Raw genomic sequence first — 26,194 nt, 5'->3', positions numbered from 1 at the left:
GGTTTCCACTGTTTTGTCACCTCAGGGGCTTTGCAAATGCGACATGGCCTCCGCAAACCATTCCTGCTAAATTTGTGCTCCAAGAGCCAAATGGCGCACTTTCCATTCTAAGCCCTGCCGTGTGTCCAAACAACCGTTTATTACCACATGTGGGGTATTGTTTTACTCGGGAGAAATTGCTCTACAAATGTTGTGGTGCTTTTTCTACTTTAGTTCTTTTGGAAATGAAAAAAAATTAGCTAAACCTACATTTTATTTGAAAAAATGTAGATTTTCATTTTCATGGCCTAATTCCAAAACATTTTGCAAAAAAACTGGCCGGTCAAAATGCTTGCTACACCCCTAGATAAATTCTTCGAGGGGTGTAGTTTCCCAAATGGGGTCACTTTTGGGGGGTTTCCACTGTTTTAGTTCCACTAGACCTGTTCAAAGCTGACATGGTGCCTAAAATATATTCTAATAAAAAGGAGGCCCAAAATTCACCAGGTGCTCCTTTGCTTCTGAGGCTGGTGCTTCAGTCCAGTAGCACACTAGGGCCATATGTGGGATATTTCCTAAAACTGCAGAACCTGGGCAATAAATATTGAGTTGCATTTCTTGGGTAAAACATTCTGTGGTACAAAAAAAAATGGATTCAAAATGAATTTCTGGAAAAAAATAATGAACTTTGTAAATTTCACCTCTACTTTGCCTTAATTCCTGCGCAATGTCTAAAGGGTTAAGACATTTTCTAAATGCTGTTTTGAATACTTTGAGGGGTGCAGTTTTTAAAATGGGGTGACTTATTGGGGGTTTCTAATATCTAAGGACCTCAAAGCCACTTCACAACTAAACTGGCCCCTGTAAAAATAGCATTTTGAAATTTTCTTGAAAATGTGAGAAATTGCTGCTAAAGTTCTAAGCCTTGTAACGTCCTAGAAAAATAAAATGATGATCAAAAAACGATGCCAATCTAAAGTAGACATATGGTGGATGTTAGTTAGCAACATTTTTGTGTGGTATAACTGCCTGTCTTACAAGCAGATACATTTAAATTGAGAAAAATGCTAATTTTTGCAATTTTTCGCTAAATTTTGGTGTTTTTCACAATTAAATACTGAATGTATCGGGCAAATTTTGCCAGTAACATAAAGTCCAATGTGTCACAAGAAAACAATCTCAGAATCGCTTGGATAGGTAAAAGCATTCCGGAGTTATTACCACATAAAGTGAAACATGTCAGATTTGAAAAATGAGGCTCTGTCAGGAAGGTCAAAAGCGGCCAAAGAGGGAAGGGGTTAAAAAGCGCTTTACAAAAACGCTAGCATTTTTTTCCACGTTTACACGTAGTTACTTTTTAGCGCCATGTGAACAAGGCACCACACACAGGCCCCTGTAGATAGCAACACCCCCTCTTGTAGATAGTGCCACACTGCCCCGCTTGTACAGAGTGCCACACACAGCCGCCCTCTTGTACAGAGTGCCACACACAGCCCACCCTATAGATAGGGTCCCACAGCTCCCCCTGTGGAGAATGCCACACAGTCCACCTTTTGTAGTCTCACACATAGGGCCCAGAGCACCCCAGGCCATATAGGCCCCAGAGCGGAGAGCGGAAGCTTACTGCTACTGCTCTGCCTGACGTGACTCACATTTAGCAGGTAACACGGCGGCAGTCTGAGTGAGGTCGGTGCTGGCTCGGGAATGAACCAGTTCAGTCACCTGACCTCACATCACTGACGTGAGGTCAGGTGACTGGAGTGGTCCACTCCCAACACTGACCTCACTCAGACTTACTGACTTGGCTGCGGCCTGCATATTTTCAGATTTAAAATATGCCCGCGGCCGCCTACTCTTCCCTTTGCACCTCGCATGTCCTTTTTGGTGCATGAGCAGTGCAATGTCATGGGAGAACTAAATCCCAGACGGTGCTTTTTTCTGCTGGATGGCAGAAAAAAACCACCTGTTTTTGCAGACTTAGAAGTACTGCTGTTGTGGCGCTGCATGTAAAAACTTGATTCAGGCTTTTACATACAGTGGACCTCGCGGGCCACATAAAATGAGGTGGCGGGCCGGATTCGGCCCACGTGCCTAATGTTTGACATGTGTGATCTAAAGCATATTTAAGCCACAAATGCCAGTACGTAGTGTTTTGCTATCCCAGTCACTTTTATCCTGGGCATGAAGAAATGGAATAGGGAAGCCTGCTTTATAAAGGAAGATCTAGACATCAATAGGAGGATCATAATCCTAGTGTAAAAGTGAAAATCTGTAGTCACATGCGATTTTATTTTCCTAACAAAATAGCAGCTCCAAACGGCGAGGGGTAGATGTATTTTTGACCCTACAGATTCCTCAAGGCTCATGCACTTGGTCGTATTATGGCTCAGCACAAGCTCCAATTTCTACGGAGTCATAATACAGAGACATATAAAGAGTTTGTTCTATCGGGTTCATCTGACAGACAGATACCGTATTAGGCTGGATTCACACGAACGTGTATTGCGTCCGTGCGGGCCGCGTGGTCCTTGCGTTTGTCCGCTGCGCAAAAAGCGCCACATGGTCAATATCTCGGCGTATTTTGCGCATCACGCACCCATTGAAGTCAATGGGTGCGTGAAAACCACGCAGGTCGCACGGAAGCAGTTCCGTGCGAACTGCCTGTTTCGCGCACCAGCTGTCAAAAGGATGAATGTAAACAGAAAAGCACCATGTGCTTTTCTGTTTACAAACATCCAAATGGCGTGTCATAATGATGGCGGCTGCGAGAAAAGCACGCAGCCGCGCATCATATGATGCTGCCTCACGGAGCAGGTAAGTGGCTTTTGCGCAGGCAAAACGCCGCGTGTTTTGCGTGCGCAAAAACGCCACGCACGTCTGAATCAGGCCTTACAGAGACGTTCTCCCCTAGAAGCATTGCTACTAAAGGCTACTATCTCCATAATATGGTGCAGTATGGAGGTACCATACGTCAGCACACTAAGGTCTCATTCACCCGGCCTTGCTCGTAATCACGGCCGACTGCCGACATCTGCGGTCCTTGGCCTTTGGTCCGCAAAAAACGAAAAGTAGGACATGCTCCTTATTTCCCGGCACGGCCACCCTTCCTTAGCGATACAGAAAGGTGTCCGTGGCTAATAGAACCGGTCGTAGTTTTTTTTTACGGTCGTGTGCATGGGGCCTAAGCACCTACAGTATGGCTCCATAGTACAGATCTGTAGACGTGTCGCTCTGTACATGCTCTGTGCACACGTCGCTGCTGTGTGGATGAGCCCTTATTTTGTTAGTCAGAGAAACATTGGGTGGCCATATTACTTTCTTGTCATAATTTCATCCATAAGCAACCACACGTCCTTCTGTAGCATAGTGAGTGACTTTTTTGGCCTCTACAAGTTCCACTGGCGTCACCCGTATATTCAACGCATGTCGCTCATAAACTGCCTGAAAATATTAAAGCTGCTACCTACCAAGCAGGGCACAGAAAACATTCTGAAAAGACACCATTATGAACACTTACAATGGGAGGCTCTGGTCGGAATAAAGCAATTGCTACCGTCATTGAATCATTAACATGGCAAGGAGTAAATTGTAAAATACCATTATATATATATATACACACATACACACACATGTATACATTAATAATACACAAGCTGTTATACTGTATTTAGATAATATATGAATCAAAACCCAAACGCTGTCCAATTCCCTTTGCAATTTGCTTATACACTTCCGCACTTAGTCGAGTATTTCACCATAAATATTTTACTTTAATGCTGTGTACATTGCTATAAAACAGAGTTAGATCTATGGAGTAAATGTGTAAGGAGCATGAACACAGCACGGCTCTTGTGACGCACATGATCAGCGGCAAAATCTATAACCGGAAAACAATCTAACAGTAGTGAGGGATCTATGTAAACATTTAAAGGGCCGGTACACCTCAGGTAGAAAGCAGGTTAAAGAGCTAATAATATATTATTCACACCTGTTTCTGGAGATCCTTGGAAACAGGTCAAGAAGTGACGTCACTTATTCTACCCAATATGATGAACGCGGTGGTTTCTCAATATAATTAATGGGACTCTGTGGGTGGTTTTTATGCCGAAATTCGTGTGAAAAGCCGTCGTGTAAACATGGCCTTACAAGGAGTTGTACACCAATTAAGAGCAGATTGCTTATACGTACATGATATTTTTTTTCTTGTAATGTCTGAACCAATATTTTGGAAACCTCAAATTAACGGGTAAATTTACTTTAACAACCATTTTATTATCGCTTAAATGCCTCTAAAATAAAACAAAGTAACTTATATATAGTCTTGATTAAAAAAAATATCTTCTGTTTTATGTATACAGCTCATATGCAGACTGTAACGTCTGTGTTCGCTGACCATGAACTCCTACCATCCGATCGACGCCCCTCTCTCCATATGCGGCCGTCCTGTTCCACAGTGTCCACCAGGGTGCGCTCGCGAGCTCAGTCAGCCTTGGAGCGCACACTGGTGTGAGATTGAGCGGATTGCTTCCAGAGCACCCTCGACTATAAGAAGGGCTCTGCCCCTTCCTATCTTGCCTGAGCCTTGTTGTCGTTATCCTAGTATGTCTATGCAAAAGGTCTCCTAAGAGTTTTCCAGTTCCCAGTGTTCCCCGTTCCTGCTACCTGTATCCCGTGCTATCCTGGTCAAGTGCCGTGTTGAGCTGAAGTCGTGCTGTGCTGTGTTCCACGCCTGACCTGCTACACCACCCACACTTGGCGCCTGCTGCGTAGTCCCAGCTGAGCCTGTCTTGCTACTGTCTGAGTTACCACAGGTACATTATACAAACTATAGACTGTGACCTGTGTCCTGTTGGCCAGCTGCCATACCAACAAGGCGGTACGGCCCAGTGGGTCCACATACCCCTTCGTGACACAGACCTATGTGTCTTAATGGAAACCACACCCTGTCAAGTCTGACCCTCCAGTCATGTGTTACTCCTTCTGGCCCTTGCTTTTTGCTAGCTTAAAGACATATGACTGCAGGAACAGACTACAGTTTCTCTGGGACATTTCTGTGGATTTTTCTTGCCCCATTGACGATCGGTTGATGTCTAACTACTGGGAGCGCCACAGATTCCAAGAACGGAGGATATGTTATTACTTGTTGCCAGCAAAGAGGTGGCTGCGCATGTGTGGTAACTCTCCATGATACGAAAACAGATAAGCGGGAGCTAACTGATCAGACATCCATAAATCCATAAACGTCTAACATCGTAAATCCTCTTAAAGTGAATGTTTTGTTTTTAGGTTCAACATTCTGTGCAGATTTATTTTTTTATAGTCGTCAGAGCTCCTTTTTTTTCTGATACAGAGCTCCATATCTCCTGCATAGACAAATAAAAAAAAAACACCATTGATGACCACAACAAAAACCTTTAGATTACATGCGGTAGTAGCGTAAATGTATATGCAGCTGTATCTGCTGTGATTCCATATGTTCAAAGATTTCATTCAAATCCAGGATCATATTTAATTAATTTCTGAATAAATCTAAATACATTACATAAACAATCATGAAATACAATAGAAGTACAAAATATAGCAAGCTCTATGTATTTACAACAGATAATATAATCTCTACTGATTCTTAAGAAACAAAGCAGCTCCGCACTGGATCCAGCGATTCTGGTCTCCACCACACGGTAAATCTATATTGGTGACCACACGATCCCTCTCAGCACTGGTGTAGACAGGTAGGGAAATGCACTCTTCCGGAGAGTAGATCCCAGGGGACTGCTGGTAAAAAGGAAGTAATAAAAAGTTACTTCACATAACCATAAAAACGCTGTGTATGTTTTACATCTCTGACATAAAACATGTGTGTATATATACTATATACAGTGGATATAAAAAGTCTACACACCCCTGTTAAAATGGCAGGTTTTTGCATGTTAAAAAAATCAGTCCAAGGTTAATTATTTCAGAACTTTTTCCACCATTAATGTCACCTATAATCTGTACAATTGTATTGAAAAACAAACTGAAATTATTTAGAGGGGAAAGATAAAAATAACAAAATTACAATAATGTGGTTGGATAAATGTGAACGCCCTGTTATAATTGGGAATGTGGTTGTGTTCAGAATTAGCCAATCAGATTTAAACTCATGTTAAATAGTAGTCAGTACACAGCTGTCATTATTTAAAGTGATTCTGAGTAACCCCATATAAAGTTCAGCTGTTCTATTAGGATTTTCCTGACATTTTCCTTGTTGCATGTGACAGTAAAAGCCATGGTAAGTAAAGAGCTTACAACACATCAAAGGTATCTGATTTTTGAAATGCATCAGTCAAGAGAAGGGTACCAAAGAATTTCCAAGGCATTAGATATACCATGGAACACAGTGAAGACGGTTATCAAGAAGTGGATTACATTTAGCACAACAGTGACATTACCAAGAACTGGACGTCCCTCAAAACTTGGTGAAAAAAGACAAGACAAAAATTGGTCCGGGAGGCTACCAAGAGGCATACAGCAACATTAAAGGAGCTGCAGGACTTTCTGGCAGGTACTGGTTGTGTAGTGCATAAGACAACAATCTCCAGTATTCTTCATATGTCTGCGCTGTGGGGTAGGAGGCCTTTTCTAAACAAAGAAAAACATCCAAGCCCGGCTATATTTTGCAAAGTCCTACATAAAGTCTGCTAAAAGCATGTGGGAAAACGTGTTATATGGTCTGATGAGACCAAGGTTGAACTTTTTGGCCATAATTCCAAAAGGTATGTTTGGCGGAAAGCCAACACTGCACATCACCAAAAGAACACCATGCCGACAGTGAAGCATGGTGGAGGCAGCATTATGGAGCATGGTGGAAGCAGCATTATGGAGCATGGTGGAGGCAGCATTATGGAGCATGGTGGAGGCAGCATTATGGAGCATGGTGGGGGCAGCATTATGGAGCATGGTGGAGGCAGCATTATGGAGCATGGTGAAGGCAGCATTATGGAGCATGGTGGAGGCAGCATTATGGAGCATGGTGGAGGCAGCATTATGGAGCATGGTGGAGGCAGCATTATGGAGCATGGTGGGGGCAGCATTATGGAGCATGGTGGAGGCAGCATTATGGAGCATGGTGGAGGCAGCATTATGGAGCATGGTGGGGGCAGCATTATGGAGCATGGTGGAGGCAGCATTATGGAGCATGGTGGAGGCAGCATTATGGAGCATTATGGAGCATGGTGGGGGCAGAATTATGGAGCACGGTGGAGGCAGAATTATGGAGCACGGTGGAGGCAGCATTATGCTTTGGGGCTGTTTTTCTGCAGTTGGAACTGGGGCCTTAGTGAACGTGAAGGGAAATATGAATAGATCCAAATATCAGTCAATATTTGCACAAAACCTGCAGGCCTCTGCTAAAATGCTGAAGATGAAGAGGAATTTCACCTTTCAGCATGACAAGGACCCAAAACATACCCCCAAATCAACAAAAGAATGGCTTCACCAGAAGAAGATCAAAGATTTGGAATGGCCCAGCCAGAGCCCAGACCTGAATCCCATTAAAAATCTGTGGGGTGACCTGAAGAGGGCTGTATACAGGAGATGCCCCTCGCAAGCTGACAGATTTGGAGCGCTTTTGCAAGGAAAAGTGGGCAACAATCGCCAAGTCAAGATGTGCAATGCTGATAGACTCTACCCAAAGAGACTGAATGCTGTCATAAAGTCAAAGGGAAATTCAACAAAGTATTAGTTTAAGGGTGTTCACACTTATGCAACCACATTATTTTTGTTCTTGTTCTTTATTTTTATTTTTCCACCCTAATAAATTATTCAAGTTTGTTTTTCAATGGAATTGTACAGATCATGGGTCACATTAAAGGTGGAAAAAATTCTGAAATGATTAATCTTGTACTGTGTGCAGACTTTTTATATCCACTGTGTGTATGTATGTATGTATGTATGTATATATATATATATATATATATATATATATATATATATATACACATATATGAGGAAATCCTGCAGCACTCCAATTATAAAGGTTAAACATGATTTATTCAGTCATACTGATGTGATGCAATGTTTGTGTCCCACCTTGGGACCTTTCTCAAGCATGGGTGGGATAGAAACGTTGCATCACATCATTCTGTTATTGGAGTGCTGCAGGATTTAAAAAAAAATATTTTATAATCCTCGGATCAGGATTACCTGCTGTGCACCCGTTACTACGCTTGGAATCCTTTTTGTGTGCTGCTATTCTCTGCTTGTGTGGGTATGTATGTATGTATATATATATATATATATATATATATATATATATATATATATATATATATATATATATATATATATACACACACACACACACACAGGGAGCCCTGACCAAGTATTGAGTGCATATACTGTATATACTTTTCAGTAGGCAAAATTTTTTTAAATTGGGCTTATTTAATATTCTAATTTTCTGTATTCTGAAGACTCAATTTTGGGTTTTCATTAACTGTTAGCCATAAACATCAACATTAAAAGAATAAAATGCTGGAAATAGATCACTCTGTGTGTAATGAATCTATATAATATATGAGTTTCACTTTTTTAATTAAATTACTGAGAAACATTAACTTTTTTATGATATTCTAATTCTTTGAGAAGGACTAGTGTATATATACTGGTATACATGCATATATAAAGTGAAACGGGACAAAAAAATGTATATATATATATATATATATATATATATATATATATATATACACACACACACATTTTTTTGTCCCGTTTCACTTTATATATGCATGTATACCAGTATATTGTACCTGTGCATGGAAATATGCACAAGCAGCTGTAATAGCATACCCACTGGTACTGATCATGGTTTTATCGTGGCACTGAAGGGGTTCACTTCCCGGGTCTGAGTTTTCTCCAATCCTAACAATGATTGTGTGGTGGAAGGAGTGTGGTTGTGTATTACAGCCATGCTCTCACCAGTGATCAAGTGGGCATGGTGGCAGTGCCATCACCTTTATGTAATATTACAGATACTCCCCTCTCCCCATTCCTGCACTCCTCTGAACTTCCGGCTCCACCGCAGCATCAGAATGTTGTTCGCATTGGCCCCCGAAAGTGCAGAGGAGTGCAGTAATAGGGGAGCATTTGTGGTGCCCAGGAGATATCCCCTTCTTCTAGAAGTCTCCCGAACGTTTCAGGAAAGTTGGCGAGGTTGCATTTTATTAGTATACAAACAATGGCAGAGTGTTTACAGTAGTACAAATTGTGACGGACAGTGTCAGGTTGGGGTTTCTTGAGCCCACCAGAGGAGACAATTTCGAGGGCCATCCTCTACACAGAACATGTCCACGTCCATCACAATCTTCTAAGTTATCATTGTACACAAATGGTGAACAGACACTTGAGTAAATTTACAAGCTACCTAGTCACTATATGCCTTACTATTCAACAACCTAGTTGGCCTATCACATACAGATATGCAAGTATAGAAAAGTCCAAATCAGCACTGAAAAACACTTATGGTGCAGAGCGGGTGCAAAACCCAAGATCCAGACCAGGGATGTTCTTACAATAAAATAAAGGAAAGGCAGCACTCCGAATGTGAAAAAAGTGAATTAATCTACCGCTTTTTTCACTTTTGCAAACTTGGAGTGCTGCCTTTCCTTTATTATACATGCAGATATTGGCTATGCTTCCACTATCGTTTTCTCCTTTCGCTGCAAAGCTTTTTTTTTTTTTCTGGCATTTGTTTTCTTAGAAAAAACAGTCAAGGATGACAGTAAAACGGAGGAAAAAAGTTGCCAGAGTAAAGCATTTCCCTGTATTACAGCTTCATAATAATAAAAAAAAATATGATGAAATGTGGCCTAGTTCCTTCTATTCTCTTTCCCGTCATCCAGGCCCAGTTTTCTCCTTAAAAATAGGCAATGATGACAACAGAGCTATAAACATTACAATGGATTAATAGGTTTTTGCATAATTTGCATAATATTGTGTATTATATATTATAAGACATCTATATTACAGTCTGCATGTATTAAAAATTTCTTTAGACATTTCTATCGAAATGGTAAAGTCAAACAAATATCCAGAATGAAATCATTTGAGTTGGTCTTCCATACATTCCTCCGTACCTGTGAAATCCAGGCCATATAACAAGGGGGCACGACTGACACACTCGGAGAGTCATGCTGGTTTTCAGAAAGATGGTTCCCATCAAAACTGCATCCTTCCAGCTGTAATCCGCTTATCTAACAAAGGAAACATATGAGATGCTCAGCTGCAGATTTCTTAATTGTCCGTGATAATTACGTGACTGGTAGAGTGGCAGAGAGGCACACATGTACATAACAGGAAGGCCAGGAATGCAGCGTGATGTGTGTGAATAGGAAACACAACTTCAAAACAAACACCTAAAAAAATTCCGTATTGTTGGCTTCCAGTACACTGGAATTTGCTAATGTAATAAAGAGAAGTCTGAAATGTAACACCCCGGCAGGTGGTTTAGTACTAACAGAAGCAAAGCTGTAGAAAAATGGTTCAAATAATAGCATGGCTCAGCAAAAAGAGATCATGAATTTGGCAAACAGGATAATATGCACGGTACATTTCTTGGAAGTGCCTACAAAAAAAAGACTTAAGAGAATATCTTAACCAGAACAAATACATAAAAAGCTCCTTTGTGTACATGAAAAAAATATAGAAAAAAGTTTTCCAATATCTAATTTCTATGCTGGAATATAATCACTTGAATTTACAGGCCCAAAGCCTGAGGCTGCACTACTGAGGGAACGGATTTCTGTCCGATGCACTGTTGTCATCTTTTGGAGATCTTACATTGAGTGAATACATTAATATCTACACATAATGTTAACAGAACTGCCACTACCCAAGCCAGTCATGATGTGAATGGTAGACTTGTACTTGCAGGAAGGCTAAACAGTGCATTATTTATCTACTCATTTACAGCCTGTATTATAGATTGTATTAAATCCAGAGCTGCATTCACAATACTGCTGGTTGCTATCAGAATAAATTAAACAATTAGCATTTGACATTCAGATTTAAAGAGGCTCTGTCACCAGATTTTGCAACCCCTATCTGCTATTGCATGTGATCAGCGCTGCAATGTAGATTACAGTAACGTTTTTATTTTTAAAAAACGAGCATTTTTGGCCAAGTTATGACCATTTTTGTATTTATGCAAATGAGGCTTGCAAAAGTACAAGTGGGCGTGTTGAAAAGTAAAAGTACAACTGGGCGTGTATTATGTGCGTACATCGGGGCGTGTTTACTACTTTTACTAGCTGGGCGTTGTGTATAGAAGTATCATCCACTTCTCTTCAGAACGCCCAGCTTCTGGCAGTGCAGATCTGTGACGTCACTCACAGGTCCTGCATCGTGTCGGCACCAGAGGCTACAGTTGATTCTGCAGCAGCATCAGCGTTTGCAGGTAAGTTGCTACATCGACTTACCTGCAAACGTGGATGCTGCTGCAGAATCAACTGTAGCCTCTGGTGCCGATGTGGCCGACACGATGCAGGACCTGTGAGTGACGTCACAGCGTGATCTCTCGAGAACACGGCTGTGTCTTCACTGCCAGAAGCTGGGCGTTCTGAAGAGAAGTGGATGATACTTCTATACACAACGCCCAGCTAGTAAAAGTAGTAAACACGCCCCGATGTACGCACATAATACACGCCCAGTTGTACTTTTACTTTTCAACACGCCCAGTTGTACTTTTGCTAGCCTCATTTGCATAAATACAAAAATGGTCATAACTTGGCCAAAAATGCTCGTTTTTTAAAAATAAAAACGTTACTGTAATCTACATTGCAGCGCCGATCTGCTGCAGTAGCAGATAGGGGTTGCAAAATCTGGTGACAGAGCCTCTTTAAGCTGTGAAGCCTGAAGAATTGTAAATGCAGCTTTGGAGTATAATACAGGCTGTCACTCAGGATCAGCACAAGATAAGTAACACAATATACTTATATTATATATGTAAACTATAAAAGTCTGCAAAAGGTGAGCATACACTTTAAATATTTGCAAATTATAAATTTTATAAAAATACATTTGGTAAGTTTTTTCATTACATTTTTTAACAAGTCCACCCTTATACCGCGCAGTATACTTTTTTGCAGGATGGAAAAGCATAGTCTACTCTGCTATGATTCTTCAAATATAAGGTATACCGACGTACAAACGTAGCCATCTTTATCTTGACTTTAACGCCTAATTCACACGAGCGGGTTTGGTCCGTGATCTATATGACGCTAGGAGCCCGGCTCCCTGTAGTGTGTTCGGTCCGGGAAATACTGCCGAAATACAGTCCGTATATCACGGAACGAACATGCTCGTGTGAATTAAGCCTTAACACATTAAATACACAGTGTCAAGAAACCTTAACTTGACTTTTTCAATGGCCTTTGTTGTGTGATATCACGCTGCAGCAAGTTATCAGAGTCAAGATAAACTTGGCTACATCTGTATACCAGCCCAACGAAGATGAAGGGTATGTTCACACGGCCTATTTACGGACGTAATTCGGGCGTTTTTGCCCCGAATTACGTCTGAAAATAGCGCCTCAATAGCGCCTCAATAGCGCTGACAAACATCTGCCCACGGCGCGTAAATAGACGCCCGCGTCACTTCTTTGGCCGTAATTGGAGCCGCTATTCATTGACTCCAATGAATAGCAGCGCTAATTACGGCCGTAATTGACGCGGCGTTCAAGCGCCTGCACATGCCGGTACGGCTGAAATTACAGGGATGTTTTCAGGCTGAAACATACCCGTAATTTCAGCCGTTACGGACCCCCGCCGTGTGAACATACCCGAAAAGGGACACTCATATGGTCTCCATCGGGCTAATGGAGCCCTATGGACATGTTTAGAGTTACGTCAGGCGCTTTCCAGCTGTACACGGTAAACATAGGGCTAAAACTTGATGTGAACATGGCCTTACCAGCAATTTTACTGTAAATGTTACGTGACCTAAAGTCGCAGTGGAACCCTAGACAATAATTATACAAATTTAATGTTAAAGACTAGACAACTCCTGTGCATATACTCTGTTAGAGCATATCGATGTCACGGAGGGGGTCCCCATTCAATACCCACTGCTCTATTAGCTAGCACAGAGTGCGTTAAAGACACCATATATTACACGGTTGCCTGTTCATTTGAATGGTAATACCAGATTTCTCCTGCAGGATGTGTGTGGCTGCCCCCAGCTTCAGGTGATCGGCTAATCGCTGGGTTGATTTGCTTAAAGTAGTTGTCTAGTTTAAAAAACCCATTTTCATATAGCCGAATAGAGAAATATGAGTTAATCGAGGGAGGTCCTCTGTTCAGGATCCTCATCTATTAACCAGACTTGAGAGCAGTTACAAAGATCGTCTCTCACTCTGGAGGACCTGTCCTGTATTACACAGACAACCCATTGATTTGAATGGGCACTGTGTAATGCTTAGTCTCCCCTGTGGTGGTGCTGCAGGGAAACTTAACACTTACTGCCAAGTCTCCCAGATTATAGGTGGGGGAGACTTTGTGATATAAGTAGGGATTGTCCAAAGCATACAAACCCCCTTGAGAGAAGGGGATGTCCAGTTGGGACAATTCAATGAAAGGGATTTTCCAGGCTTATACATTGATGGCCTATTCAGCCGATCATTAGAATGAAGCTAAGCTGCAGTACATGGAAAAGCCACACGTACAGATGAGCCGCTGTGCCTGGATAGGGATTGAAGGGGCCTCGACGATCCAGCAAGTACCACAACCCTTTCATTCTGATGATCGGCAAGGGTCATGGGTCCCGGCACCACCAGCAATTAAACATTGATGGTCTAACTCTATCCCAAGGATAGGCCATTAATATTTTAGTCCTGGAAAATCTCTTTAAAGGCAATAATCCTTTAAGAGAAAAAAAAAGGAAAAACGTGAAAAAAAAATAAAGAAGAAAAACAGAAGGAAGAAAAAAGCAATATGAATGAAGGTGAAAGAAGAAGCAGCAGGAAGAAGACAACCACATTAATTTTTATTATATTACAACCTTTAAATTCCCTCTTAATAAACTCGCTGCTATCATTACTATTTAATATCATGCTATTCATCTACAAAATTATAAACTGCCCTCGTAACTCCCAGTGTATAATGAGACAAATACAAAGCGCGGGAGTTAACACGTAAGCAGGCAATGCTGGGTAAGTGGAGGCTGCCATTTGCAACCGTTTCCAGCTATGATAACAGAGGATGAATGGATTTCATTACTTACAATGCGGTGCTAATAGATTGTCACATGTGCACTGGAGTCCAGTTAATAGAACTGCTTAGGAATAATGTCAGGGTTAAAGACACCTAAATGAGAAACTATTATCATCAATCAACTTCCTTTAATTATCCGCTAATTGTTCTGCGTATCATTTCAGCTATTCAATGTTAAGGCGTGCATTAATGGAACAATGTCGTTAAACACAATTTGTTGTGTCGGAATAATGCAAAGTCCAAGCACAAACGAAGCCAAAATAAATAATATCATTTCACGGGGAATATTACACCCAGTGTAGAACAATAGAGACGCATGAGTAATCATCAGGCGGGTGATTTGCACAAGACTCTCTGTATTTGGTGAAAATACAAGTTTCCATTAATTGCTTACATGGCTCGTGTCTCGGAATTATTTCTTCTTCGGACGCCTATTCTGTCAAGTGTCAATTACGTCATAGGAGAGGTGACATCTGTATAACGAGTGTCCTGTCCTGAAGAAAAGTCTCCATAGAAAGTCAAACAGGATGCAGTCTGCACAAAGACGATCCCTGGAATACCCCGCAGATGGAGCGGACGTTTGTTCTTCAGAGCTGTTCTGTTCTTCCAGACAAGTTCCTGTCTTTGTGAACCTGTTTCATGCACAAGACTGTGACTATGTGATGGATACAGTTGGGATTTTTAATTAGACGAAAACGTTTTGAAAGGTCGGTGGTGGTTTGGGACAGTGGTGCAGGTCATGGTGCGGGTCATCCAGTCTAATATTGTTTTTTAGACTGGATGACCTGCACCATGACCTTCACCACAGTTTTTTTGAGTGGATGACCTGCACCATGACCTTGACCACTGTCCCAAACAACCACCGACCTTTCAAAGTGTTCCTCGATTAGGTTTATAATGCAAAAATCTTAACATCCACCTACAGAAGGTGCATGATGTGTTGACGATGCCTTAGACTGTGACAGCAGCAGGTGGCACACAACTCCTTCTCTGATGTAGAGCTAAGGCTGCAGGCGCTACAGTGCGAAGCATGCGGATTGGAGATGGGAGGAGGCTCGATTAGACAGGGGAGGAACCACCTCTTTAAATAGCCAGTGAAGCTCCGCGCGCGGGCGGCGGTGATCAATGCCATGCAAACTAAGAACGATCCTAAGTTTGCCACAAACTTTAAATGGCAATATGGAAACGTGTAGGGTCAATGAATACAATGTTATTTAGGTAGTATGTTTCAATGAGTGAGATAGCGAAGGCCACAGACTTCAGCCTGCTGTAGACCTGCATAGAGAATTAAGGCAATAAGTAGCACCCTCTCTAGCACTCGTACTGCTGAGCCACATGTTAGCCAATTATATACTGTAGACAGCAGAATATAAAGTGAGATAGTGAGCTTACCGGGCTATATATAATACTGGAAAATAGGGCAATTACCTATAACAAAGAAACGTCCTCTCATTGGAACTTACTTTAATGAAGGTCATAAAACTCACTCCCCTACAGCAGTAAATTCTGACTAACAATCTGCCATATTAGTAACAGCTGTTTACAGGGCGGAGTATAAAAAAGAAAACATTCCACACTAGGGAACAAATCCAGAATATCAGTAAAAATATCACCTATAGGGGTTGGCTGGGCTGGGGGGGCATAACGTTTTGGTGATGCCTCAGAATGAGATCGCAGCGGTGGAGGAGTCGACCGCAACTCCTCCTCTGATGTAGGGCTGAGGCTGCAGACACCAGTCCAGTCCTCCCGTAACTTCTCCCCCCTCTAAACGCTGTCTGTACGCTGCAGCATCAGCCAGTGCTGCACTGTACCCTCTTATTGCCCCGGCAGACAGTCTATTCCTGTAACTCCTCCCCTAACCTTTGTCTTTACACTGCAGCCTCTTCCTGTAACTCCTCCCCCTACCTGCTGACCTCTGTCTCCACACAGCAGCATCACCACACAGGAGGGATGTGCTGTGCAAAATGAGAGTCCATTTCTAGCGCTGCCAAGCTGAAGAATCCTGGAGACTGGCCTCCTTACCAGCCTGCCCCTGAGACCAGCCTTTATATGAGCCCTGGGATAGATGAGCCCTACTTCCACTGTGAATTTATATTATATATATACACACACATATATAAAGATAGGAGAGCAGGATTCTCCACTTCTATGTGTGCAGTATATACAAGACATGATTGAAGTTAGGCTCAACCCATTTGAACAGGGAAAACTGATAATGCAGAGGGGAAAGCAGCTAAATAATGCAGAGTACAAGTCATATTAATGTCCGGAAATAGTGTTATTCCTCATGTACACATATATGACAGATTATTCTGAAAGGACACCTGAAAGGTTAGGTACGCTTTAAAACGACTGTCCACCTTTTAATATCATCATGTTGTTTTTATGTTCAAAATTCTGTGTTAATTTGTTTGTTTTTTTTAATACATAGAGGTTGAAGCTCTGTTTTACTGATGCAGAGATCCAAATCCCCTGCATAGACATAGATTTGAAAGATAACATGCTGGAGACTAGACCGGAGCGAACGTGTCTCTAGGGTGCTTCATACTCAGGAGCAGAATCTACTGCCATCCTACCCAGTACAAGCCACATTAGCCCCATTTCACCCTGCCTCTTCCTTTTCTCCTTAACCGGCGGAGCATTTTGAGGCGTGTATTGGCCGGATTCGCCAGTATCACAAATCACAGCCTACTGTGGCCCACCCTGCATCTGGATCCCAGGCCTTTCTTGCAAGTGCCTTCCTTACCACAATGGCTGAAGGGCAGGGATAGCCTCATCAGAGTGCCCCACTACATTTACTGGGGCTGTTGCTGTAAACAACTAGCCACCATGCCAACTGGACACCACTGCAGCCGGAAATTGGTGGCGTGTGCCATGGCTGTGCTCCCATCCGCCATCTTGGACATCTGATTTATCCTCTTGGTTAAGCGGCAGCAGGGAGAGGATGGAGGACAGGGGCAAGATGGCAAAGTTTGGCATCTAAAAGGCCTAAAAGGGATACCAGGATCCCCAGACTGGATATCTTGCTTAGTGCTCCCCTGCAGTTCACTGTATGGTGCCCCACAGACACATCGCAGACATTGCCCTGCATTTGGACAGAACTGTCTATGCCAGGGATGTTCTCCCCCAGTGGTTTCCCCTCTTTGGATCTTATAAGCCATTTTTATGGACTGCAAGACTGCCTATACAGGCAAATTCATCTGCTACTGGTGCAACAAACCTGCTCTTAAAGAGGCATGACCCCAATGTTTACAGGGCAGGACACCTTCCAGTCTATCTCATTTTGAATTTCAAATGCAAGTGTAAATAAAGGACATGCCACAGGGAGTCTGGTGCGGCACTAGACTGTGTGATTGCATCAAACCACTTATCTTTGCCATCCTAATTTAGAATGAGTAACCCCTGGGTTTTCAGTTTTGCTATCTAGTCCTGCAAAGACCCATCCAGGCTCGTCATTGTCTTGGTGCAAGCCATACACCTCACTCTTTTCCTCACAAGCATCTATTTACACTCTATTTCAGCGTAACACAATGGCAGCTTCGACTTCAGTTGGCGACAAAGAAATCCCTGACTTCTCAAAGCTACTTACCGGGAGATCATTCCCCACTCCCTCCTCTTTCTCAAAGGCACAGCCAGCAGGGGAATCTGCCAAACCAATCTGCAGATTCCGCCCCTCTCACAAAAGACAAACTCCTGCATGGAGAACCCCATCTGCAAGATCTCAACCTCATTCCAAGCGGAACGTCAGAAGATTAAACATGACGTTTCCACAGAACTTGCCTGTCTGGGTTCACGTACGGATACTCAAAACCAATCATGATGAGTTGGCAACTGCATATAATTACTTAAGTGATGAAAAAGATGTGCTTAAACAAACACATGAGCAGGATCATGCGCACCTAAATGATATGGAGAACAGGTCAAGACGCAACAATTTAAGGTACAGAGGTGTCCTCGAATCTATTGAAGATGTGTCTGCATATGCTCTTCGAATATTCCATTATCTGGTTCCTGAGAGAACGGACTCTACTTTTCTTATAAACTGTATTCACAAGGCACTCCGCCAAAACCTCTGAGCACGGAGAGACAATGTGAAGTTGTTCTCCGCTTGCATTACATCACTGCTAAAGAGGCAAGGGGGAAGTCTTTGTTTGCCTTTTAAAACGAACCTCAAAAATATGCTGATTTCTATTCCATTAAATAAGACCAAAAAATGACAGATGAAACCAGTTACTGACTTCCCACAATCAGCCGGAATCTGTTATCATGGAGATTTCTATTTAAATTACAGATGTCCCGAGGAGGACCCTCTTACTCAATCTCCTCCTTAACGGCTAGTATTTAACTCCTGACAAGATTAGGCCTGAAGTTCCTCCCTTATCACAAGTGCGTAAGGCTTCAACTCCTCGTCGCACCCCCATGAAACCAATATGGAATAGAGTGCACAGAGGCCGACAACAACCATTAGCTCAACTGAATGCTACACTGGGCCCTGTTCAGACCTCTCCACGTCGCGAGCAATTCTCAAGTTAATGACTGCAAATTATCTTGAATTAAGATCTGGACATTGAACTTTGTTTCATCCCCACAGTGAGGTAGAAAACTAGGTACACCCAATTTGGTTCTAATATACGTGGACTGTAAGATTAGGGGGTTTCTTATGGAAATAACTTTGTTTATCTTAAAGCGTACCTAACTTTTCATGTGACTTTTTAAAATAAGCGGTCTTGTGTGAATACCTGAGGAATAACAATATTTCTGGCCATTATATGACTTGCATATGGCATTTTTTTAGCAGTTTTCCCCTCTGCAGGCTCTATCTCTAATTCTCAGTTTTCTTTAAGGTAGTGGGCGGGGCCTAACAGCTATAATGTCTTCTATACACTGAACACATAAAAGAGGAGAATTATTTTCTCCTATCTCTATCATATATATAGAAGCAACAGCATGGAGATTAAACAGCAGTAATGAGCAGTGTAGCTGAGAAATTAGCACTGGGGTGAGGCAGTAACACTTACCAGGAAACTGCAGAATGTGTGTCTGTGTCTTTCTCACTCTGCTCCTCCTACTCCCCCTCACCTCTCCATAGACTTGTATGGGCAAAGTGTCTATGTCTCTTTCTGCTCCCCCTCCCCTCTCTATACACTTCTATTGGCAGGTAGTGAAGAGACATACCCCCACTTCTGCAGTCCATCTGTAACTAGGAACGGATTTTGCTTGGACAGCAGATTAAAGGAAGAGAGACATCGAGTGGTAGTAACTTCACAGAATTTGCATGGACAAAACAGCTACATTTTAACAGTAAGTAAATTACAAATTTAATATACATCAGATATACTATTAGATTAGCATAAGTCGTTTAAAAAGTTAGTGTATGCTAAGATTTCGTTAATTTAATTTAGCCGCGTAGGGATCCTCGTCTCCTAAGCAGCACACACACCATTGTGATATAGCCCAATTGCCGCTTAGGTTAAGGTTGGTTAACTTGTTTCTTCTTAGTAGGAGTGATACGGAAGTTAGATTGCTATTCTCCGCAAGTTTTGTTTTGATTTTTTGTATAGATGTTTGTTTGATTTTTTTGGTCATGGGTGTTCTGATCACATTCTTGGACATGCAAGCTTTATCATTCTGCTTATATTTCCCAGGTTTCTCTTTGCTATGGCATACTAAATAATCTGAAACAACATTAGGGGTTTTAACAAACCCATCAAGAGGTGGGTTGAATTAATTATAAAAATGCTTCATGGCAATGTGATAATGCTGCAGGAGACTAATATTTCTCACTTTTTTTAATCACCCTTCATTTCTTGACGTTATACAAGGTCTTTCCAGTCCACTTCAGAACACAAGACAAAGGGCGTTGCAATTTTTCTGAAAAACACTTTCCTGTTCACCGTCACAGAACAAATTATTGACCTCCCAGGGGAGATGTCTCAGCCTACAAAAATATCATGCTAATGAATGATTAATCCCTGCCACCCTATATGCTCCTAACTCCTCTCCTGCATTGTTTTTTGTTAATTCTTTTACGAAGCGAATACCATTTGCACACACATATATTATCTTAGGAGGAGACTTCAAAACAGTCTTAAACTCCCAACAGGACAGGCGCTCATCTAGTATTCTCACTCCACAGGTACTTTGTCAGGCGCATGAAACGATTTGCCTTAATTGAACAATGGTGGCAGGATCATCCGCTAGATAGGGAATATTCCTTTTACTCAGCTCCACATGATAGCTTTTCTGGTATAGATTTTTTTTCTACTTACTTCCCAATTATCCTGTCGCTGCCAATTATCCAGCATTATCCATGCACATGGTCGGATCATTCCATTCATAAAATCTCCCTAGCTTCTCACTCATTGACGTAGGCATTCTGGATACGCAATGATTCCCTGCTCACTTACCCGAATGTTTTCACTCCCTTACAATCTTATTTGAAAACATATTTTGACATTAACGCGTTCTATTTGGCTTGCTCACAAGTCATTGATTAGAGGACATCTCATCCAAACGGGCTGGGCTCATAAGAAACGACAACAACATAATGATTTATCGCGGCTCTGGACAGAAAGTTTCAATTAAATCCCACCGATTATCACAGGTCAAGGCCTCTACAATGCACAAAGAATTGAAAGAAAAAAAATCTTGAAATTCTTGACTTAGGGAAAGCTTTTGATTCCGGTAAATGGGAATATTTAGTATCGGTGTTGGGAATGAGGAGTATCCAGGACCCCTTTTTTCAGGCACTTCGATTTCTCTATTTCGCTCCCGACCAGAGTAAAGTTTCAGGGTCAACCGTCCTCTTTTATTTCTATAGAACGTGGCAGGGAAGCCCTGTGTACCCTCTCCTTTTTGCCATCACCATTAAGCAATTAACCATTGCAATCCGTCAAAATGCAGATATCTCACGTTATAATTTGGGATCAGTCGCCTTTAATCCCTTCCCGCCCCGGCAATTTTTCAGATTTAAATTTATTTCCTCCCACCTTCCAAAAGCTATAACTTTTTTTATTTCACCATCGATATAGCCCTATGATGGCTTGATTTTTGCAGGACGAGTTGAAGTGTTTCATGGCACCACTTATGCACCATATAATGTACTAGGAAATGTGAAAAAAAATCTTTGTGAGGTGGAAAATTAAAAAAAAAAAACAGCAATTCCTCCATCGTTTTTTACGCTTCGTTTTTACGGCATTCACCGTGCAGTAAAAACTACGATGACTTTATTCTGCGGGTCAATACAATTACGGTGATACCAAATTTATAATTATACGTTGTTTTTATGTTTTACTACTTTTACAAGGAAAAAATGAATAGTTAAAAATAAAATTAGTTTTGTATCGCCATATTTTGAGAGACATAACTTTTTTATTTTTCCATCGATTGAGCGGTATAAGGGTTATTTTTTGAGACTCAAACTGACTCACCGATTCACATAGCATCTTATCTGTGGAAGGAGCCGCGTGAATTGGCGAGTCAGTTTGCAGATCACTTGACTGCACAGGGGAGCCGGACGGATCCTGCATTTTGTATAATAGACTCTTGGTAAGCAAATAAATAACATTTACATATGCAAGATGCCCGTTAAAAACGGGCAAACAAATAAAAAATTTCATGGGAATTCTTCTTTAAAAAAAAACAAAAAACATAATTTGTAGGCAGACAGAATGCTATTATTTAAGTTTATGTCTTTGCCGGGCATCGGGGGGGGGGGGGGGGGGGTCTGTAGCAGGAAAATAGAAATTTTAACGCTATTGAGAAAATAATCAGCACAGGATTTAAAATTTGTTTTAATTAAACAAAATACAAAAGGTTTTTCAAGGGTAAAGATTCAATTTAAGGTGTGGTCTACTTGATGGGTTGAAGGCCCGGTTCACATCTGCATTGATGTTTCCGTTGTTCTGCTGCATCAGAGGAGCAGAACGACGGTAAATACTGGAATCTCTGGTTCTGTTGCACAACGGACACGATCGACGCCCGACGTACACCATTGATTTTAATGGGTTCCGTCCAGTTTTTGTGAGGGTGTTTGTGGATTTACTGAAAACAATAGTGCAGCATGCTGCGCTATTGTTTTTAGTATTGTTGTTTGGATATTTGACGGAGGCCCCTAACGGAGCCTTCAATGCAGATGTGAACAGGCCCTTATTTCCCCAAATTCTGTGCCAACAGGCTCCTAAAATGTAAATCCAGTAGTGATTGGGTCTTAACGAGTCTTTATAATAACTCTCAGATATTTCTGTTCCACATAGATCTGGGCTGCCATGTTTTGCACCGGCTGTTAGCGAATGGTCCCCAAGTTCTGCAGCTATTTTGAGCATCCATGCATAGAACCACTGATCTATAGAAGCGTGATTACATAAAAGAAAGCTGCTGTAGCGGAACTGCTGACATTTCCAGCACTGGAGCTTATTATGATATAATGTTGAATGGTGCCAGACAGCAGTCATTTCAGATGATTCTGCGGGTCGTTAATTTAATGGTAGACTTATACAGAGGTCGCATACAGCAACGTAATGTTGCAAATGATGCCAAGTAACACAGAAAACCCAACAGGCTGATGGGGGAAAGATGGGAGAGGTAAATCATGGTGGCGTTTTAAAGCCATTTTTTTCCTTCCATGTTGTTTTATTATATATTGAACTGAGCTGAATATCAATGAAGAGAACGTGCAGCCTGATTGTAACGTTTTCATCACCTTGTAAGACGTTTATTGTGTGTTTTATTACCTTCACTTGGAGCTTTGCATCATGAATTCTCCCTTTCCAAGACGCTACAAATTTCAGGTTGTCCATGGAGCAGTTCATTGTTCTAGGGGGGAATATAAAACATTACGTGATAAACACGGTGGTGACCGCATGTAGCTGTAATATGGGCTTTTTTTTTTCCAGACAAGGAAAGCATCAGCTTGCAGTCATCTCTAAACCCCAGATCCTGCAGATAGCATGCCTTGATTATATATATGTTGGGAGACATTTTTATAATTATATTTACAAGACATTTCTATACATAACCACCAAAGTATTTAGTGTCTATTCTACAAGTTAAAAACTTAAAATCAACAACTAGAAGCAAAGGGAAGCTCTACTCAAAACTAAAGATTCCCATGTGTCAGTCTCTTAGCTGTTCTTATATTTGCTTCTTCTATCACTAGGTGACATGCTTTTTCTACTTAGAAGTTAATAGGGATAAATCTGTGTCACTCATACAGACACCAGCACTTCCTGTATGCTGTCATTACCTAGACTGTTCAAGGCTCTCCCTGATAGGGACACAATGTCCTATCATGGTTACTGATGAAGTCCAGCCTCCCTCGCTCTATACTAATAATGTCTTACCCCATTTAGGAGAATATTGAGTGAAGAATAATCACACTGTCCTCCCAGTGGGCAGAAATGGTACTGGCTCCACCTGCTCATGTGATGCTTTTCTGAGGTATCATGGGATCGGTATCATAAGGCCATTTTTACACTACTTTGCAATGTCCGTTGGAGGTATCTTGTACTTCAGGAGAATTCCCAGACAATACCTCCAATGGATGCCACTGTATAGGCATATAGTGGTACCCTTTAATTATACAATAGATACCGTAGCAGCAGCACTGGATATAGTAAAGAAAAAGTTTCTGTGTAAATGTTAGATTCACACAAGCGTTTCCGTTTTGCATCTGCATTGGGTGCGTGATCCGCAAAAAACGCACAAAAATAGATCACGCAGTGAGTTTCATGCAAAGGAAACACGCTGCGTAAAAACACTGCATGTTTGAATGGCCCCATTGAATTGCATAGGTTCTTGTGATGGCCGTTGTTTTAACGGACGTATTCAACGTTCGTGTGAATAAGGCCTAAGGGTGCACGCCTCACAGGACTTCGCAACTCAAATTACAGATAATAAGGCAGAACTTCCAAAAGAACAGGGACCGTAAATCATCCATGCAATGTTTCAAAGTTTCTCAAGCGTAGCAACAGTACAAACAGTGCCACATATATATGACTCATATAGTATTTACCAACGATTATCATAATTCGCCCCTGTATAGCAGGGTTTGGTGCTCCCCATTATCTGACTGGCTACCCCCATCCCCACGGTGCCCCCAGGGGGCCGGGTTTCGAGTACAACTTGGACTGCCGTTGATTTGAGTAAGGCCAGCGGTCGCTGACAAACGGCATTCCCCACTTACTGGCAGCGACTGCAGGACTCTGAAGCCTTGCCGGCGCCTCCTTTGTCTGAGATGCCGGCACACACTGCTCTCTCCTCTAGCTGATGCACTTAGGGTGCTCTTCCCCGGTCTTAAAGGGCCAGCGCGCGCACCAGGAATATTACCCCAGACCAATCCCAGCACACCCGGGACTTTAAAAGGAACTCTGCCCACTTTCTCATTGCCTGAGCAATGTTGTGTCTAACCCTGTGTTGGTCTGCAAAAGTTCCCAAGCGTTATCCTGTTTCCCGTATCCTGTATCCTATATCCAGTTTCCGTATTCGGTGTCAAGTCCAGTATCCGTGTTTGGTGTCATGTTCAGTGTCCGTGACGACTTCTGTATCCGTGTCCGGGCCAAGTCCTGTGTCCGTGACGACTTCCGTAACCGTGTCCGTGCCAAATCCAGTGTCCGCCACAACTTCAGTATCCGTGTCCGGTGTCCATGCCATGTCCTGTGTCCATGACGACTTCAGTATCCGTGTCCGGCATCCGTGCCAAATCCAGTGTCTATGATGACTTCAATATTCGTGTCCGGTGTCCTTGTCAAGTCCAGTGTCCGTGACGACTTCAGTATCCGTGTCCTGTATCCGAGACAAGTCCTGTTGTCCAGCACAAGCCAGCTTCCGATAGTCCGGCACATGCCAGCTTCTGTTCTAACGGTAATGTTTTTAGCTATAGGTAACATTATGTAAACACCATGGGTATTATTGTCACAATTTAACACTGTATACACACTAAACTTTATAAAATTAGGTACACGCTCAGACGATGAATGAGTAAACGCTCGTTCATCGGCTGATCGTATCGTTAATGCAGCAGAAAATATTATCGTTGTCGGGAGCACATCTCCCAGTGTAAACAGGGAGACGTGCTGCCGACATGATAGAAATGTATGGGGACGAGCGATTGGAGTAATTATCACTCGTGCCCATACATAACCAATCACGAAAGGAGCACACGAGCGCCGATCAACGAGCTGTCATGTCGATCGGCACTCGTTATCACGGCCCACATCGGGCCGTGTAATACGACCTTTATGATACTATAAACGTTTGAATTATGAGAATTACTGTTAATGAGTCTGCGAGTTATATACATTTGGCACTGGGTGACTAAAGGTCGCTTTTCTTTTGGAAGCGCTGCCTTGTTATCTGTGGACCCTTTGCTTATAGGCTACCATGTTAAAAAAAAAACAAATGCATACCGTGAATTACACATTTTTTACTAGATGCCTATGTCTAGAATAGAGCAGAAAAAAGGGTATACTGACATATATGATCAGCCTGACCAAAACCCAAAGAACACTCTTTTGGCGTCTATCGGGTGGATGGGGCCTATGGATACGTTTAACGTATGCGCCGGGAGCTTTCCGGGAGCATACTACAAATAGAGCACTGCAAGCAGTGTAAAAAAAAAAGGATCTGACACAAACATAGAAAAATTCGGGCGATATCTAGAATTCGAGATGGCATTGATTTGATAGACAATCAGGTTGGGGGTGCAGTGGTGTAAAGTTGAGTTTCCGCTGGAGGTGTTCTTTAACAGTCTAAATGAAAAATTAAATCCTACTGCTCTAAAAATATTTGAGCATATTTATTCAAATCTGAAGAGAGGAAAAGTGAAGGAGTTGCCCAGGGCGACCAATCAGATGCTTTTATTTTTTTTAACCCCTTCCCGCCGCAGCCATTTTTTAGATTTTCATTTTTTCCTCCCCACCATCCAAAAGCCATAACTTTTTCATTTTTCTGTCTATATAGTCCTA

The 26,194-nt window shown here is 42.1% G+C and overlaps 1 protein-coding gene across 5 annotated transcripts in view; it reads right to left on the bottom strand.

Annotated features, from left to right (window-relative positions):
• Nucleotides 1–4,886: 4,886 nt before the first annotated feature.
• The window catches only part of DYNC2H1 (dynein cytoplasmic 2 heavy chain 1), a 372,805-nt gene continuing 351,497 nt past the window's right edge, over nucleotides 4,887–26,194 (bottom strand). For 2 of the 5 annotated variants that reach the window (XM_075851538.1, XM_075851540.1), the window contains exons 88-90: nucleotides 22,964–23,045; nucleotides 10,101–10,217; nucleotides 4,887–5,754 (exon numbers count right to left, since the gene is read on the bottom strand). In XM_075851538.1, coding sequence (XP_075707653.1) covers nucleotides 5,596–5,754; nucleotides 10,101–10,217; nucleotides 22,964–23,045 — 358 coding nt within the window. In that variant the 3' untranslated portion in view covers nucleotides 4,887–5,595. Of the gene's footprint in view, nucleotides 5,755–10,100; nucleotides 10,218–14,625; nucleotides 14,864–22,963; nucleotides 23,046–26,194 lie in introns of those variants that run through there. The other 3 variants (XM_075851539.1, XM_075851541.1, XR_012881305.1) reach the window with 3 other exon arrangements.

Source organism: Rhinoderma darwinii, chromosome 2 (genome assembly GCF_050947455.1).
Source record: "Rhinoderma darwinii isolate aRhiDar2 chromosome 2, aRhiDar2.hap1, whole genome shotgun sequence".
Taxonomy (NCBI): domain Eukaryota; kingdom Metazoa; phylum Chordata; class Amphibia; order Anura; family Rhinodermatidae; genus Rhinoderma; species Rhinoderma darwinii.
Note: the sequence above shows the minus strand (reverse complement) of the source record. Positions and strands in the feature narration are given on the sequence as shown.